The 17690-nt window shown below is 43.3% G+C and overlaps 1 protein-coding gene across 2 annotated transcripts in view; it reads right to left on the bottom strand.

Moving 5' to 3' along the window:
• The window catches only part of SYNE3 (spectrin repeat containing nuclear envelope family member 3), a 99858-nt gene that overhangs the window by 26592 nt on the left and 55576 nt on the right, over nucleotides 1-17690 (bottom strand). For both annotated transcript variants that reach the window (XM_085894382.1, XM_085894381.1), the window contains exons 17-20: nucleotides 8182-8319; nucleotides 4688-4759; nucleotides 1587-1733; nucleotides 1272-1412 (exon numbers count right to left, since the gene is read on the bottom strand). In XM_085894382.1, coding sequence (XP_085750508.1) covers nucleotides 1272-1412; nucleotides 1587-1733; nucleotides 4688-4759; nucleotides 8182-8319 — 498 coding nt within the window. The remainder of the gene's footprint in view (nucleotides 1-1271; nucleotides 1413-1586; nucleotides 1734-4687; nucleotides 4760-8181; nucleotides 8320-17690) is intronic.

Genomic DNA, 17690 nt, shown 5'->3' with positions numbered 1-17690 from the left:
ACCTCGCTGTACAAAACTGGTGGAGACCTACCCCAAAAAAGACACGTAGCAGTTATTGTTGCAAAAGGTTCTTCCACCAAGTCCTGACGTAAGAGGCTGAATTGTTTTACAACCAGTAAATTTTGATTTGTACTTGATTTTTGCAGATATTCCTGACATGTAACCTTCTTCAACTATAACAGTGTTTAGTTTGATCTCGTCAGTTATAAATAAAAAAGTTAATTTGGAGAAAACCGTTTGAACATAATCTATAATTCATGGAAATGTGGCATTATTGGTAGGAGGTCAATATTTTTGTTGGCCACTGTATATGGGTCACAGGTCAAAATCCATCACAATATAGGAATGAACATCCAGGACTGACAAGTAGTTTATTGGCTCGGGTTGAAATCCCGATTGGGTTGTCACTCTGACGCAGGATGCTTGGTTCAGAGTGTAGGTAATTTGGAATATGGTCAGGATACTGGTGATAGCTTGTCATGGGGTCTTTAACGACCACAAATTCCAGCAGATGGGACACCCAGTTTAAGGTCCATCCTCGGGACGGCGCACAAACTGATGAATCACCCTGTCTGCGAAACACCGGGATGACAGTTTATAGCTGGGCCGAGATTCGAACCCTGGCTATACGGTTCAGAGAGGAGTGTGTATACATCTAAGCTATCCAGCCAACCCAGATTTAGCAGCTTGTTATTTTCGTTAATTTCCTGATGAGTACATTTTTCACATGCATTTCAAATCTGAATTCACACGTTATTTATTTGGTTTATTTCACACAAAATCTTTAGGCAGAGACGGATTGCATTTGCTTGCAAACGCCTGCGATGCTATTTTGATCTTAGTCCAATAAGCTGGCTGTTCATATTCATTCATGAACGTGCTGGTGAAAATTAAGGACCCCATTGTATCTGGTTGGTTGTCTTAAACAGTAAGCTTTTGGACCTGTGCCCTTGTATAGGTGAAGCATATGGTTGGATACCTTGCGTTTTTATAACCCTTCTACATCTATAACCAGAAAACTGGCCCCGTGAATGATCTGTTCTTATCATACTACAATATAATTGACAAATAAATAATTATGGGGCCTGCAAATACAGATTAAAGATTGAAGAAATGCAATTGGGAAATGCAGACAAGCAATATTATCCATTCTACTTCACTGGAGTTGGAGCATAACAATAATTGAATGAACAACCAGGTACTGTTACGTCAATCTAGACAACCAAACGCACGCACGCACGCACGCACGCACACCTTGTAGGCCTACAAACCTCGAGAGAGTGATGCAAGGTCTGGTACCGTCTGGCCAAGGTGTGCACGTGCTGCGTACACACTGGGTCGTTGTGCTCTTGCACCCCGTCAAGCAGCCTTGCCATGGCAGGACCTCTCTCCACCACCTCAGCCCACAATACCTGCGTCACAGAATGCAAGTTGATTTACACGAATCAAAGGACAAACATAGAATTGGCTTTTAAATGGCAAGTTACTGGGACTGGTCCTGATACATTTGGCTATCATTTGTGATCCCTTATAACTTGACTCACGATATCTCGTGGACCTGTATGGGGTACGAGAAGCAAACCAACCTGTATGTTCTGCTGTGCAAGGGCCTTTCCAGACAAGTCCGACTGTTTGCAAAGGCTCTCAGCAAGTGCTGGCTCCGCACGATCCAACCAGATCTCAAGCATTTTGAGCGTCCGTTGATCTCGCTCCACACGCTTGTTCCACTGCACCTGAACGGGTCACATGGGGGAAGCGAAGAGGAAATGGGGCAGGGGTAGATACCAGCCTCTTCTTAAAAACTATCTCCAAACCGAATATGTATAATCACAAGGAAATATAAATCAATTCATTCTGTTGCTGACATTCATAAGAGGAAGAAAAATGGAAACCAAACAACAAAGCAACATCGACACGCAAAACAATACAATCCATGCGGATCGATAAAGGATTGCACATCAATAATTATGGATTTGCATTTTATAATTTCTATGAAAAATGGTTTTTTTATGGTAATCTCATATTCCAGAGGTGGTTAAGACCAGAGTGAAAGTTTGTGTGGATAAGTATACAATTCAAAGTCAATAAATGAGGGAAGGGACAAGGAGGAGATAAAGATAAAAATTTACAATTTGAGACGTAACTGAAGGATGAAAACCTGAACTTTTATATCCACATTGAGGACCCTGTAACCACCAGGGTAAAAGCATTAACTTTCCAAGGGGAAAGCTGGCAATGCAACCACTTAGCAGGGTCAGAGATTACAGAAATAGAGTACAATCACTCTCTATGACTGCCGTTCCTGCACACTACTCTCAAACTACCCGACTGTCACTCACCACACAGCTTTATGGAAGAGCTCCATTTAAAAAAAAATTATCATAATAATAATAATAATAATAATAATAATAATAATAATGTGTGGAAAGGGGTGGGAGGGGGGGGTAACCCATTGACAAATTGTGTTAAAAATAGGACGAACCGTGTGATCGAATCGGGTAAGTGCATAGAGGGGATGGTTATTATAAACCTCAAAGCAAAACAGGGTATGGTTGTATTGTGTAAAACATTGTGTACAGGTGAGGCCAGGTGTAGGACTTGGACACAAAGGCACCCAGAAAGGGCTTCCCGCTGTAAAGGAACTGCCATCAAGAACTGTTTGGCCAGTGGACTGCAAGCCATGGTGGTAACATTGTTTGCGGAGTCCTGGAGAAGGGCCGAATATTTACCTGCAGAGGGAGAATGGTTTTGTCGTCTTGTCCATCCCGTGTTGGTATCATTTTAGAATAAACCATTTTAACTATAAGGAACGTCTTCCCTCCTTTCGCCTTCACGCCCGTGACCCACCGTCAGTTTTGGTTAGTAATTGGGTGATCCTTGGGGGATTGTAAATGGTAAGAGTAATTCTGAATGCCGAAGAGTAAATTCTAGCATCGTTTTGGCCATTCGCAGAGGCCTTGATTGAACCTCCGGCTCAGAAAGTTTGTGATATCTGGGCATCTGATGTGACAATCATGATAATAATAATAATAATAATAATAATAATAATAATAATAATAATAAACTTTTAGTTTGTATATTAATTTAGTCGGAGGGCAGTATGCAGGAAACGGAAGTCTCCGTGAGTTCACGTACAAGGCAGTACAGTCCACTATGAGGAGATTCAAGGTTATGTGTCAGCGCCCTGATACTGAGGGTACAGGGTAACATGAACAAGCCAGCTATAATTTTGACTGCAGTCGTGCTAACTATGACATGGAGTGATGCTGGCCGTGCACCACCGAGTTCATCTCTCACTCTGACCACGATAGGCCACGTGATGTGCCGCCATTTTTGTTCCACTTCTCACCCGCCCCCACTCGCACCGCCAGTTATCTTCCTTCACTTTTCTTCATCAAGCAGCTTGAAGTTTGTTTGTTTTTTCCTTTGCCATCCCACTTTCCCTGACCTATTCCCCCTGTTCTACAGGCTAGCGATTCCCAGGAAGATTGTATGATAAGTTGTTAAGTAAACATGTGTGCCTCTCGTCTCTGAGTTTAGTTATTTAGTCATCATTGCTTGCCATTATTTTAACTGTTGCAATCAACTCATTAAATACTGTGTGGAGATGCTCTCTCTGCCATTATCAGGGTCTTAGCTTAGCAGTTTCATGTTCTAGGCATGAACAACATCATCTTCCTGCTAACAACTTCAATTCAACTATTCACTGTTCGGCTGTGCTGGGGTTAGTTCGGCCACACATGCACACAGTGGTGATCGAGTGCCATCTTTGTGCCTAAAAATACATTATACAAGTGACAATTCAAATTAAAAAAAAAAAAACATGTTTATATATTTTCTTACTCATCATAAATGTTGAGACGAACAAAGAAAAACAAATAAAAACCGATCCAGGATAACTTTTGAAATTATTGAGTGAAAAGTAAAAACACTTCTTGATTGTAACTAACGTAGGGCGGCAGTACGTCGACATCAAATTAATAATGCTCGAGGATGTCATTCCTCGTATTTATCTGCCCTTACTTTTTTGTGTGAAACCCATTTACATCCTGATTTGCTGTCCTAAAGTTGATCCGCAATGAAGATGGTAATAAGTATCCAAGAGCTCATTTCCAATTTGATGAATTTTCAGTCGACTGAGCCTCGTCATGCATCAAGCAATGGATTTTAATCTATTAACTAATGCTCTTCTTTAATGATCACAATTATTCCCACGTTCTTGTGGAGTTGGCTGGAGGGGAGTTTTTGGCCCAACCGGTGAGCCACGCCTGACGCTCGACCAAGTAGTTGGAGCAGGAATTAGGAATTTGTTCATGATGTTGGTGATAGGTCGCCTACTCTTCGCGAAGGCCACCGAAGGGATCCTTAACGTCCACAAACTATAAGTTAGTAGACGGGACGCCAGTTGAATGTCCATCCAAGGGACGGCACACACATTTATGAATCACCCTGCCTGTGAAACATCGGGATGACAGTTTAATTCAAATCCACGACAGACAGCTTCGAGGTGAGTATGCGTACCTCTTCAGCCATCCTGCCAACGCAATCTTTTATCTCAATTGGCCAAAATAAATTATTTTATGATATATGAAGGAGATACAGCCAGGCCCTGGTGAGAATTATGAAAGGAAACACACGGAGAGATCTCTACAAAGACAAAGACACATGATAAAGCAGACAGACTCACATCTGGTCCTTCACCGTGTCCAGGACCTTGCTGCCAAGCTGTGGAGCCTGCACCGCTAGAAATGGACCAATCCTTTGGGACAGGAAAAAAAAAAGTATCAATGACTGCACCGTCCAAGAGGCTTCAGTATTATTAGTCTTCTTCTTCTTTCATATGCAGCACGTGGCTGCAGATTTGCATCACATTTTTTGTTGGGATCACGGCTGTGCTGCTGTTGCAGTGCCCCTGTATGTTAAAGTGGGAATTTGTTATTTGTTCAGGGTGCCAGTAAGAGCTCGTCTACTCTTTACCAAGGTCACCGGGGATCTTTAATGTTCACCATTTAATGCTGACAGATGGGACGCCAAAATTTAACGTCTATCCGAGGGACGGCACACATATTGATGAATCACCCTACACGCGAAACACCGGGATGACAGTTTATAGCTGAGTCGGGATTCAAACCCAGGCTAGACAGCTCAGAAGTGAGTGTGCCAGCCCAGTATTATTCGTGATGGATCTGCAAAGTTGTCTTTTATCAGTACAGATATAAAGGCACGTGGAAGAACCAGCGGATAAAAGGTCAATGCTGGTCTAATGGTGTGGCAGGGTGCAGGCGAACATAGGATGCACAGACAAGAAAAGGCTAATGAGAGTAGGAAGGACCATTGGTAGGAATGGGGGATGACACCAGATGGTGGTGAGTCACAACTTTCAAAGAAATGAAGAGAAAGAGAGGAGGATAAGAGTGACCAGGCAGGTGACTTCACAGATGTGAGAAAGGGGGGAAAGGAAGGTAAATGAGAGATGCGAGTACTTTTGGGTTGAAAGTGAAATTTTATACAATCATCAAGAGTAGTTCAATAGACGAGCAATGATTTTAGAAAGTACAGTACCAGCTCATCTTTCATTTATCCCATTGTTCTCCTTCTGCGATCTCTCATTCACCTACAATCACAACGCAATTTTCAACTTTTCTTACATTTATTAGGCCCTACCATCTCGATTTTCTGATACTCGATACATATGAATGCCAGAATGAATGATCCTTCACAAAGGAAGATTATATAGAGATTTCTTCTTCGAGGACTCTTCTTTTAGGCCACAGCATTGAAAAAACTGGTCAGATATTTACTAAAACCGAAACGAAACCATAAAACAGGATATATCTATTTCCTTTAGAGTATTTTTTCCAAGAGCATTGTTAAAATACGACATTTGTCCAAACTTAATTGGCCAACAAAAGGTCAATCACAAATGAGCCCTTGATAATTAAACTGGGAGATCCTACATCCAGGGCCAAATAGAGCTGAGTGCACGAAAGTATTCTTTCAAGGTCAATACTCCTTTGGTGTTAATATCAAGGAACCTTGGCACAAGAGGAGGCCATTTGGCCCTATCTCAAAAGTACACAGTTGCGACCAGTCTGCTTCCAAGCTTTGCTCTTTGATTTCTTTAACTCAGGATGAAGATGTCCTGCTAGACAGGTACCGACTGGATAATGCTCGATATATGTCTAGAGAGACAGCCATCTCTTCAGACATATCTCGAGCTCTCAAAACAATCTAGCACCCTGCATTGCTCGCCAAATTCTGCCTATGGCATCCAAGGCCAACTCCACACATGGCTTACTGACTTCCTCCTCGACTGTCGTAGCCAACGTGTGGCACTCAACGGAATCCTTTCATCTACTCTCCCTGTCAAGGCTGGAGTGCCTGCCCCAGGGCAGTGTTCTGGACCCAGTCCTATTCCTGTTCTTCATCAATCATCTCTCTGGAAAAATCCCCTTTATCTATTTGCTGATGACTCTACTATCTGCCATGACATCCCACATCCTTCAGATAGGCAGGTCGAAGCCTCTTCCCTCTCTTCAAACATTGATAAAAGCACAAGATGGTCAAACGCTTAGAATACGTTTTCAATCCAAACAAATCAATCAATCTCCGTGTGTGTATGTGGGTCTGTCTCGGTCTGTCTGTCTCGGTCTGTCTGTCGGTCTGTCTCTGTCTGTCTGTCTGTCTCTCTCTCAACCCTCCTACCTTCTTCACAATCCTCTTGAGGAAGTTCAGTCAGTCAAACTCCTAGGTCTCATGATCAGCCATGATCTTTCTTGGGCAAACCACATTGCAAAGTTGGCCTCCAAAGCCAGTCGCAAACTGGGCATCATGCATCATACAAAGTCCTTCCTTGGCACACATGAACTATTATCCATCCGCAGCTTGGTGGAGTACTGCTCTCCCTCTGGGATGGCACCCCAGCCTCACACCTTGCTCAACCTGACGCCCTGGAAAGCAAGGCCTTCAAGATTATTGCAATTTCCCACAATGAAACCAAGTCTATGGCCCTATCACTTTCCCATCTCAGATAGGTTGGGGGTCCCGGTTCATGTGTCTTCAACGGCCTCTTTTCTGGTCTTGCACCCTCTGTTCTTTTTATGCTTTGCCACCCTCCAAAGTTTTTGAAAAGTACATATGGTCTTCCATCAACCCATTTATAGTGAAATTCCCAAAATCCAGAATCATTGTTCACCTCCACCCATTCGTTCCTCCTTTTTGCTACCTGTAGAATCAACTCCACATTCTATTCAATCTCATTCTTTACTCCTCGTCTTCAAGACAGTTGTTGACCACCATCTCAGATCATCCCCCATCCAAAACCATGATCCTTTTTACCCCCCATTAATCCACCTCCACCACGAACACCACCACCTTCTAAATTTCCAGTTTTTCCTTTCTGAGGGTTTGTTCTGTATCTATCTTGCACACCTTCGTCCCTTACCCCTCATTCCTCCCCAAATTCCTTACTTGTGCAAATGTCCCCCTATTTTGCCCTTCAACCCTGCTGTTGGTGTTTACCCCCTCTTTATACTGTTCCTTTTGTTGTGCTGTGTTTTGATCCGTTCTGTGTTCTCACTCTTCCACAAGCCTCGACTCTGTTAACAAAAAATGTTGATTCAATATTGTTTGGCTATGTGCTCCCTGAGGCCAATTGGATGGCCTCGACTCGAGGTATGCACACTCACCTCTAAGCTACCAAGCCTGGGTTCAAATCTTGGCCCAGCTATGCGCTGTCATCCTGTAACTGTCATACTGTAAAATACATTGATTTTTGCAGGTCATTTTTTCCATTCTACTTGTGTTTTTACTCGGATTCTAATTTTCTCTTTCTCTATCTACTTGTATTTCGACATTTATGTCATTCTGTATTTCCCAGCAAAAGGTTTTTTGGAGTTTTCACTACCTTGCATTTACAGTGTGCTCCATCCATTAAGAGCTCAAGGAGAGAGATTGTTTGCTTGAGCTTTGAAAGAATTGTTGCAGTGTATTGCTGATGAAAGCTTAATAATGAAACACCACTTTCCAAGACTAGTGTTGATGGAAACTTTTGCAAATCCATGTAGACATTTTATCAGGGTAGTGATCTCTTATGGTACTGGCCTGTGGACATCAATTTATGAGTTATACACAAGAAAGTAGGACTGGAGATGAGAAAGAGCACCAGTTAATAAAACCCACCGAGTAAAATTCTTCATTGTTTGAGCTAGTGGAGATACTTTCTGCAATATTCTCTTTCATTTGCTCTGGATTTTCCTCCGTGTGACCTTCCAACCGATCCACATCAATAACACCATATGCTGACACTGCATCACGTACCTGGTGGTGGTAATCAAAAACATCTGGTGAAATGAATGTGTGGATAAAGTAGTAAAACAAATAATGAAAGATAGAAGAGGCAATGTAGAAAATCTCAAATTAAGCAACCAATTCATAGACTGAATTTAAAATTAAAATAAATAAATTCAAGATTCCATGGGCTAATCTTGTGAAACACCACCCGAAATAAGTTTATAAAAGTCATATACAAAAAAGTCATTTACAAAAGTTTACATCAACTGTAGTATTAAACAATAAGTTTAGACTAAAGTCACAAACAGAATGTTTCCTGTAAATTGAACAGGTATCTCAAATTTGTACAAAGCATTAACTTAAAAGAAACTCCCAATGATGAAAATGAAAGCTTGGCCAGGTATAGCAACAAATAATTTTGATACCGTGAAATCATTCGAAAAAAAAAACTTATTGCAATGGTGGCTCGTCTTCAACGACAATCACACCATCCAGGATCCACGTTGCTCTGGGTATATGGAGCAGAGTGCGATCTCTCCTCGGAACCACAGTGTTCTCGAGTCCACAGGGCACAAATATATATATATATATATATATATATATATATATATATATATATATATATATATATATATATATATATATATATATATATATATATATATATTGTTGTTGTTGAGGAAATTCGCAAACCACCATTCAGGTCCCGTAGGTGAGATATCTCTGTAAGTACATGTGTAGTTAGCCCCAAACCCCTTGTTTAGAGGGAATAAATGTGATTCATTCGGGCTGCAACCCTTTAAGATAGCCGTTTTTCTGTTCTATCTTTATTTTGAACCAACCACGTCTCAACCACCATCACACAACAACCGCCAACCACAACGCCGCTTCACCACAACAACAACGCCAACAGCCACGACCTTTAACTTTCACAGCACACCATCCCACAACCATCGCATCACCGCCATTCCAAGCGTCACCGTGGCCAGGGACCGCCACTTTAAACCCTCCACCACCTTCGCCTCTCCTTCTGCAGTCATTCCCGCACCGCTTGTGGGCACCGAGCGTCAGGCTGTCCTGGACTCGTACAGGGCACGCGCCGAGCAGCGGGTGCAAAAAGCGGCCTTTCCGAGGAGAAGTCGGATCAGGAATGATACACGCCCACTTCTGATCTGTCCTATCAGCAAGCGCGGGGCGATTTGGCCCCGCCTCCAGGCGCGTCGGAGTAGAATCTATATATGCAATTCGAGGATCAGGGGAGGTTCACGCCCACTTTTCCTCCGTCCAATGGGCGAGCGTGGCTCCGCCCCCGAGCTCATCCTGATCCGGAAATTTGCATATGGGTTCTCCTGCCGTACTATAAAGCGCCGAGCGCGGGGCGAATTCAGTCAGTTTTGGGCTCGGGCGAGTTGGAGAGGTGTGGCAGCGGCAGAGAGTTTTTGGGCTCGGGCGAGTTGGAGAGGTGTGGCAGCGGCAGAGAGTTTTGGGCTCGGGCGAGTTGGAGAGGTGTGTCAGCGGCAGAGAGTTTTGGGCTCGGGCGAGTTGGAGAGGTGTGGCAGCGGCAGAGGAGTTTTTGGGCTCGGGCGAGTTGGAGAGGTGTGTGGCGGCAGCAGTCAAGACGGGTCTGGAGGAGAGTCAGTCTGTCGGGGTTCGGAGCCTGTCGGGGAGCTGCAGAGAGAGGAAGCTGGGAGCGCGGTCGAGGTCGCAGTGGAGTCGCTCGTCGCGGGACCCAAGCAAGCCAGCTATCCTCTTTCCCCAGAGCATCAACAATTCCCCCCTTTCCCCCCCCCCCCCGCGCTGAGATAGTGCGGAAAGGGGGCCCCGTTCCCACCCCATTCCAAGCAGTGCCAACAAAACCCGCGGAGGAGCACGGAGTCGGGGCACCGCCGCCACATTTGCGGCTCATCACAAGACGGGTAGGCTCCAACCGGTCTCACGCCCACAGACCACGTCTGCCCCCTTGTCGTTGAGGGTGGCCCTTTTCTTTTGCTTTTGAGTATATGTGTTGTCGGCGCCGTCTGTAAAGTAAAACTGTGTAAGTGTTGCCGTGTGCTCGCGTAGTCGGTAGTAGATCTGCATTGTTGTGTTTCTTTTGCAATTGCTTTTTGTGCATAATTGTTGTAATTGTATATGTGTGCAATCCGTGTGCCGTGGAATAAATGTGCCTTATGTTGAACTGTTTTTCCCGTTTCGCTTCGTCTTTTCTTTAATTGAATCTCCATCTTACTTCACGTAAAGGGTTGGTGGTGGGCTAAATACGCCCGATAATTAATCGAGGTTGACGATAACAACGCTCGGTTATCCCGATAGTACGGAACGGGTCGCTTAAAGTGGCCCGAGTCCGGAGTCGACCTGCGATCGCCCGGTCTACCCTCCGTGTGGGTACTTAGGTAGGTCGAATTTGGCGAACAACCCTATCCCACGCGGGGGGCCGATTGGCATGATCGTGGAGAGGCCGAAAGGCCTACCCGTGACTAGTTCCCGGCGTTAGTCCGAGAGGGTCACGACAGAATTGTCCGTCCGGTGGGCGACGTGCCGCGATTTGAGTTACATGGCCGCTCGCACGCCGGCGGGCGCGAATTCGCAACAATATATATATATATATATATATATATATATATATATATATATATATATATATATATATATATATATATATATATATATCTGTCTCTCTGGTCTAATGTCATGTGAGGATCATGTGCTTGCGCTGATTGGCTGGGGCAGGGGGGGGGGAGTAATTTTATGATCATGCATCTGTCTTACAGCAGGCCGTGGGGGTCTTTATCGCTCAGGGTGATGGAGCACGAACCGCTCGCTCAGGGTGACGGAGCACGAACCACTCGCTCAGAATGACATCGGGCTATCGACAATGGGTGCTCGGCAAGTAGCTTAAGCACTTGTGCAAGCACTCAAATTAACTGGGTGATAAGGAACGGTTTTGCCAGGCTGTCGCTGTATTCCATAAAATATACCTTTTACTTTAAAGCCCTTCTTCACAGTGCACGCAGCAGTTAATGATATAAAATGAATTGATGAAATAAAATGACTGTCCACAAAAGAGTTGCAGCTTCACGCAGAACAACCTTGGAGACATCGCAAAGTTCAATCACCCGTGAAATAAACCTTGCAGAAAATCTGCCATTTTGCCTGCATGTCTGTGCATGACACGCTTCACGTGGTACATCGTTCGCGTTCTGCACGAACGTGATAACTTCTTTTATCTAAGTCCATTTTTTATCAAATTTACTTTGATTCCCTGTAGAGCACATCGCGAAACATCTGAAAATATAGACACAGATCTGGCAGACACTATGGATAGGCAGTCCCTCTGGGGGACAGGGCATGAGGTCTTGCAGTGAACGCATTAAATCATACAGCTCAATGAAGCTGGTTAATTGTTCACTCAATATAATTATCCAAACATTTGAAAAAGATAAGTTTAATGCTTTGAAAATTTCACATTTTCTTGTGGATGTCTGGAGGAGGGAACATAGACTTGCTTGTTTAACGTAACTAGGCCTATCAGCTTAGTTATAAGACTCGTTATATATTTAAATTATCAGATTTCACAATAGATTTCGACACATATTTAGTCCGGACGATATCCGATCCTAAAAAGCGAAATAATATTTCCGTTAATTAGTCCGTGAGAGTAGATCGTGGAAAATCGTTTCATATAATGCATGAAATCGTTCCAAGCTCCTAATTTGAACACTATAGTACTTACAAAAGCGATGTATACAGCTATTCATAGCTACGATGAACAGGCATTCCATATAAGTTAAGAAAGTAAAAAAAAAAAAATTATCGTAAAGAAATCGTTGCAGCCTGTCCAAAGTCAGGGTGAGGTTGAGCAGGCGAAAAAAACATGGCGGCTTCAGACCCCGGCGAGGTTACCCAGGAAACACATTAAGACCCCAGACAGCGAGGTGGCCGAGGATCGCCTGATGAAGGATATAATTAAGTAAGGCCGTTAATTATCTTCAAATGGGGTGTTTTCATTAACCCAAACACTCAATTTTCACTCTTGCACTTCCTTGGAGTTTTCTTAGTGTGCATGCAAAGTTTCAGGCTGCTCGGTTTTATAGTTTTGGAGTTATGGAAGAGACACACACACACATCCTTTTACTAGCATGCTAATATATATGTATGTATATATATATATATATATATATATATATATATATATATATATATATATATATATATATATATATTATCCCTGTGTCGTAAGAGGCGACCAGGGTTGCGTCAGGAAGGGCATCCGGCATAAAACATGTGCCAAATCACAATGCGGATCATACGGATGATCCGCTGTGGCGACCCCAAATGGGAGCAGCCGAAAGAAGAAGATATATATATATATATACACATGCATACATATATACATATTGTTACGTCTGTGGGGGTAAATGAAAGAATCTAATAGGGAATAACATTGTGTAGAGTTGCTTGGTCCGTGGACGAGTAGAAGGCATCTTGATGTAGTAAGTAGGGAATCCCAAAATTAAGTGTGACGTGTCGCCACACGAGGGGTGGTGCCGTGTTAATTAGCCGAGGGAGTAAGAATAAATTCCCCAATATGTGATTACACTCTGTGATTTTTTTCCCTCTGTTCTTATATTTCAAGCTAGGCAATAAAGGTGGGGAACGCGTCCCTGAAACCACAACAAACGGGCAGAAAGCCCCACCTTCCCGAGTTTGATGCGAGCAGGCCACGCCCCGGAAGCGGAGGATATAGAGGTAAAAGCAAAGAGAGGGAGCACACAAAAAAAGCACACAGGGGAGAGAGAGAGAAAGAGAAAGAGAAAGAGAAAGAGAGAGCGAGAGCGAGAGCGAGAGCGAGAGCGAGAGCGAGAGCGAGAGCGAGAGCGAGAGCGAGAGCGAGAGCGAGAGCGAGAGCGAGAGCGAGAGCGAGAGCGAGAGCGAGAGAGAGAGAGAGAGAGAGAGAGAGAGAGAGAGAGAGAGAGAGAGAGAGAGAGAGAGAGAGAGAGAGAGAGAGAGAGAGAGAGAGAGAGAGAGAGAGAGAGAGAGAGAGAGCGAGAGAGAGATAGAGCGCACAAGAGAAAGAGAGTGCACAAGAGAGGGAAGCGCACAGGAAATGGAGCTCACAAGGGCAGCTTGTGCATTTTTGAGAGGATTATCGTGGCACATTTTTGGAGGCGAAAGAGTTCACTTGGCATTCTGGGAGAGCCTTGATCAGAGTGGAGGCACAAGGTGCATTGTTTTGGAGAGGCGAGAGCGGAGATTGAGCGCACACCGAAGAGGATGACATGGCCGTTGAATCCGTGTTGAGGTGGTTTGTCTCACGTGGTGAAGTAAGATTCCGGCCTTTTGCTTCTGGTCAGGTTGATGACGACGATCGGAGAACCCGAAGCCGTTACACTGGGGCTTTGAGCCTTTATGTGAAGTGCCGCTCGCAGATTGCCTGGCGTGCGTTCGTCCCATTACAAGAGAAGCGCCTCAATTCCAGTTCCACAAGGATCAGCTCTGGGCCAAACTAAGTAAAGCAATAGCTTTGAGGGAAGCTTTTTCTTTTCATTTTGTGTCACCCTTTGTCTGGATTTGAATCTGTGTACGAGGTCTTGACTGTAGGATTTATTTATTTCACATCATTATCATTTCTTTTTGAATCATCATCCTTTGTGAATATTTGCTTTATTTTTCACTCAATGTATTAATTTGAAGACACTGTAGCATTGTGCTGTCCTGGTGCAGCGCCCTGTGTTGTGGTCCTCCTGGGTGGATCCTCTCTCCGCTATTAAGCCCGTTAACGAGCGTGCATTAATTTCCGAGTCTCGGTTGTAGCCTTTGAGGGAGAAGCTTTGCCATCCGTCCAGGTATTGTTTTAACCCCTGGTTTTATATAAGTATATATATATATATATATATATATATATATATATATATATATATATATGTATGTATGTATGTATGTATGTATGTATATGTATATGTATATGTATATGTATATATATATATATATATATATATATATATATATATATATATATATATATATATATATATATATATATATATATATATATATATATATACATATATATATATATATATATATATATAACACAATATGAGCCTGGTGTTGGCGCAGTGGTTAGGGCAGCGGCTTGGGATCCAAAAGGTCCTGAGTTCAAGCCCCGTTGGGCCACTGAATTAATACACCAGGGGGTTGACTCAGCCTGTCATCCTTCCGAGGTCGGCGAAATGAGTACCAGTGTACTGGGCCGGTGTATACCCCCGGTTAAAATAGGTGTACCATATCCCTGTGTCGTAAGAGGCGACCAGGGTTGCGTCAGGAAGGGCATCAGGCATAAAACCTGTGCCAAATCACTATGTGGATCATACAGATGATCCGCTGTGGCGACCCCTAACGGGAGCAGCCAAAGGAAGAAGAAGAAGAAGAAGATATATTACACAATACTCCACACTATCTTTTTTTTCTGGGTGTCCTCCAGGGTAGCCATTCAAAATTTTGGTTGCCCGGATTGAAATTTAGGTTGTCAAAAATTTCTTCTTCATTTAAATAAACGTAAAATGCATCTTCTCACAATTACAATGTAATGTACAGTTATCAACGTTACCTTATGCAGGCTTGATAGCTTAAGTAGGTTGACCCCAGGTACAGACTGATAAACTTCTGCAAGTTGACCATGCCTGTATAAGTTATAAACGGCAACTCGGCCTTCGCAACAAAGTCGGCGGTATTGAACAGCGAGGTGACGTGAGCTAGTTGATCATTGCCCATACTCATAATAATATGTTGTCGATTTGTTGAAGGAGTTGAGGCTGCTGATGCAGTTTGTTCTCTCATCGAGATTGTCTTTGTTTTATCGCATTGGCGATGATGCCTGGAGCTGTTGTGTTTTTGGACATTTCGTTTTCTGAAGTTTGAGGTTCCCATAAAGAATAATGGGCTCGCATTAGTTACAATACATCTGTACTCCTCTTCTTCATTGCCGAGCCAACGGTACTCAGTCTTCGATTTGCTCTGGAATTTTCATTGTCCCTTCATCTCATAAGCTTGTGCACTTTCCACCTTGGACCTGGAAAGAGAGGTGTCCGCATTCACGACAGGACCCGTGACAGAGCTCGTAGAGGGCTCACTTGCAGAAGCAGATGACCCTGCAGATCGATGACTCTCTCCCATCATTCTGCCTTTTACTATGATGGGAAAAGCCAAATTGCAACAGTCGCTTTTGACTCATCTTTTCAGTAAGAAGAGTACAGTGCTATGAAATAGTAGAAAATAGTTGTAGCATGATAAAAAAAAGAAAGAAAAAAAGATGAGCCTGTCCTTAAGTCCCTGTCACACCTTGACGATTTAGCCAGCGTATGGCAACGTATCAAAATTGTTCTAAAACGCTGGCGAACGCTGAACTATTGATGTTTTTTTTCAGTTTTGGGCGTATAATAACGAGTTGGACGTATGCATAACGTATTAGTAACGTACACAGAACGTTTCGATAACTTATAGATAACTTATACCAACGAATGCTTAGTGTGTTGGCGGCGTTCACAACTTATGCCCAACGAGAGTCTAACTTATGCATAGCGCGCGGCAGCGTATCGCCAACGATCACGTGGCGTAGCCTATTAAAAGGCTGCCGATCGACAATTCAAATCATAACCGCCTCCCGATCCATGGTCTCACCCAGTTCCTTCTCCTCCGTTAACCTCTTCTTCTCCCGGCTCTATTGGCACGCAACTGGTACAGTGTCAAATCAATGAGGTCATGTTGATGTTGGAGGACAGCTAATAGGTGTTGTCGTCTCAGCCTTGCCGGATCCTCCATCTCTCGGATGACATGGACATCTACTCACCATGGAGTCTGAAACACTGACGGGTTCCTCCTGTGAACCCCATTATTATATACCAATTCCCCTAAACGCTACCAATACGCCATTATACGGTAGCTGTAAGTTAGAAACACGTTCAGTAAGTTCTGTGGTCGTCCGGAAGACGTCAAATACATCTCACATACATCGACATGCGTTGGAGATATGTTACACATAGGTTCAAAGCATGTTACTCATATGTTAGAAATAAGTTTCGGGTACGCTAGACATTACCTCAACGTGTTTCGACTAATGAGCAACTTACAAGTAACGTGTGTCAACGATCGCATAACGTGCCTACAACTTATGGCCAGCGTATGCGGAACGTGCGAGTCATACGCTGGCATGTCGAAAATTTTTGAGCATGCTTAAAATTCGTCGACGAGCTCGGCGTACTACGACGTATGCCAGCATGCTTCAGCGTGCTCTTAACGTATACAAAACTTACCCATAACGTATTCGACGTGTGCCAGCGTATCCGGCAAATTTTTCATACGTCGGCATACGCTGGCTAAATCGTCAAGGTGTGACAGGGGCTTTAACAGTACATTGAACAAGGGAATAGTTCACTTTTACACAGGAACAGATGACTAAGGTGGTGGAAGTGGGGTGGGTGAAGCATGTCAGGAAAATAAATTAATTAATATGCTTATTAACATCTTGTGTTTAATCTTTCATTTTTCTTTTTCATGTTCCCAGTCCTTGATAATCGTTAATCTTGCATGTATACACTTGGAAGATATTTAAATAACTCGATATGTTCATAAATCAATCTCATGAATGATACACCCCTTGACTCCTTCTAACAAATGGAATGTACCCATAATTTTCATAAACAAATAAACTTGATCAAGCACTTGCCCTGCGATGCGCTGCAGTTTTCCCGGGAAGAACAGCTCGGCGAAGACAGCGTATCGCTATTTTCCCATCTGTCGCTAACTCTCTTTCTCTCTGTTGTTTATGTTTTATTAATTTAATTCGGTTCACGATCTATCTCTAACACCTCCACCCCACGCCCAATCCCTCTTCTCCTCTTCCCTTCCCTGTGTTTGTCTTGATATCTGCTCTAAAAATCTGGTAAGTCATTGAATGGAAATGAAACAGATAGATTTTGTTTTGAAGCGAGATATCTTTATGAGAAACACGATCCGTCAATCAGGACAAATTTCAAAATTTACAATGATCTCGCTGACTCGATCCATTGGGGCTGTTTATTGTGATTATTTTTGGAGAAATTCATAAAATACGATGTACTGGCAAAGCCCTTTAAAATTTGACCATGTGAATAATATCATCGGTTCCTTTGCATTTATATTTGAACATTAATAACTGATGCATTTCTCGATTGAAAAAAAGAAAATACTTCAAAGTTAAATGTTTTAGTTCCCAGCCAAATTCGAATCTGAATCTCCTCCTCTTGCGCACCTGTATCTTGGTCATAATCTGCTGCGAGTGTGCGAGAAAGAAAAACAAAAATCGCACACCATGTGCTACGATTACGAACTACAAATACACATTCACCTTGACACACACACAC

The sequence above is a fragment of the Eptatretus burgeri genome, chromosome 9 (genome assembly GCF_056783735.1).
Source record: "Eptatretus burgeri isolate ZD-2024b chromosome 9, Ebu_testis_v1, whole genome shotgun sequence".
Lineage (NCBI taxonomy): Eukaryota > Metazoa > Chordata > Myxini > Myxiniformes > Myxinidae > Eptatretus > Eptatretus burgeri.
Note: the sequence above shows the minus strand (reverse complement) of the source record. Positions and strands in the feature narration are given on the sequence as shown.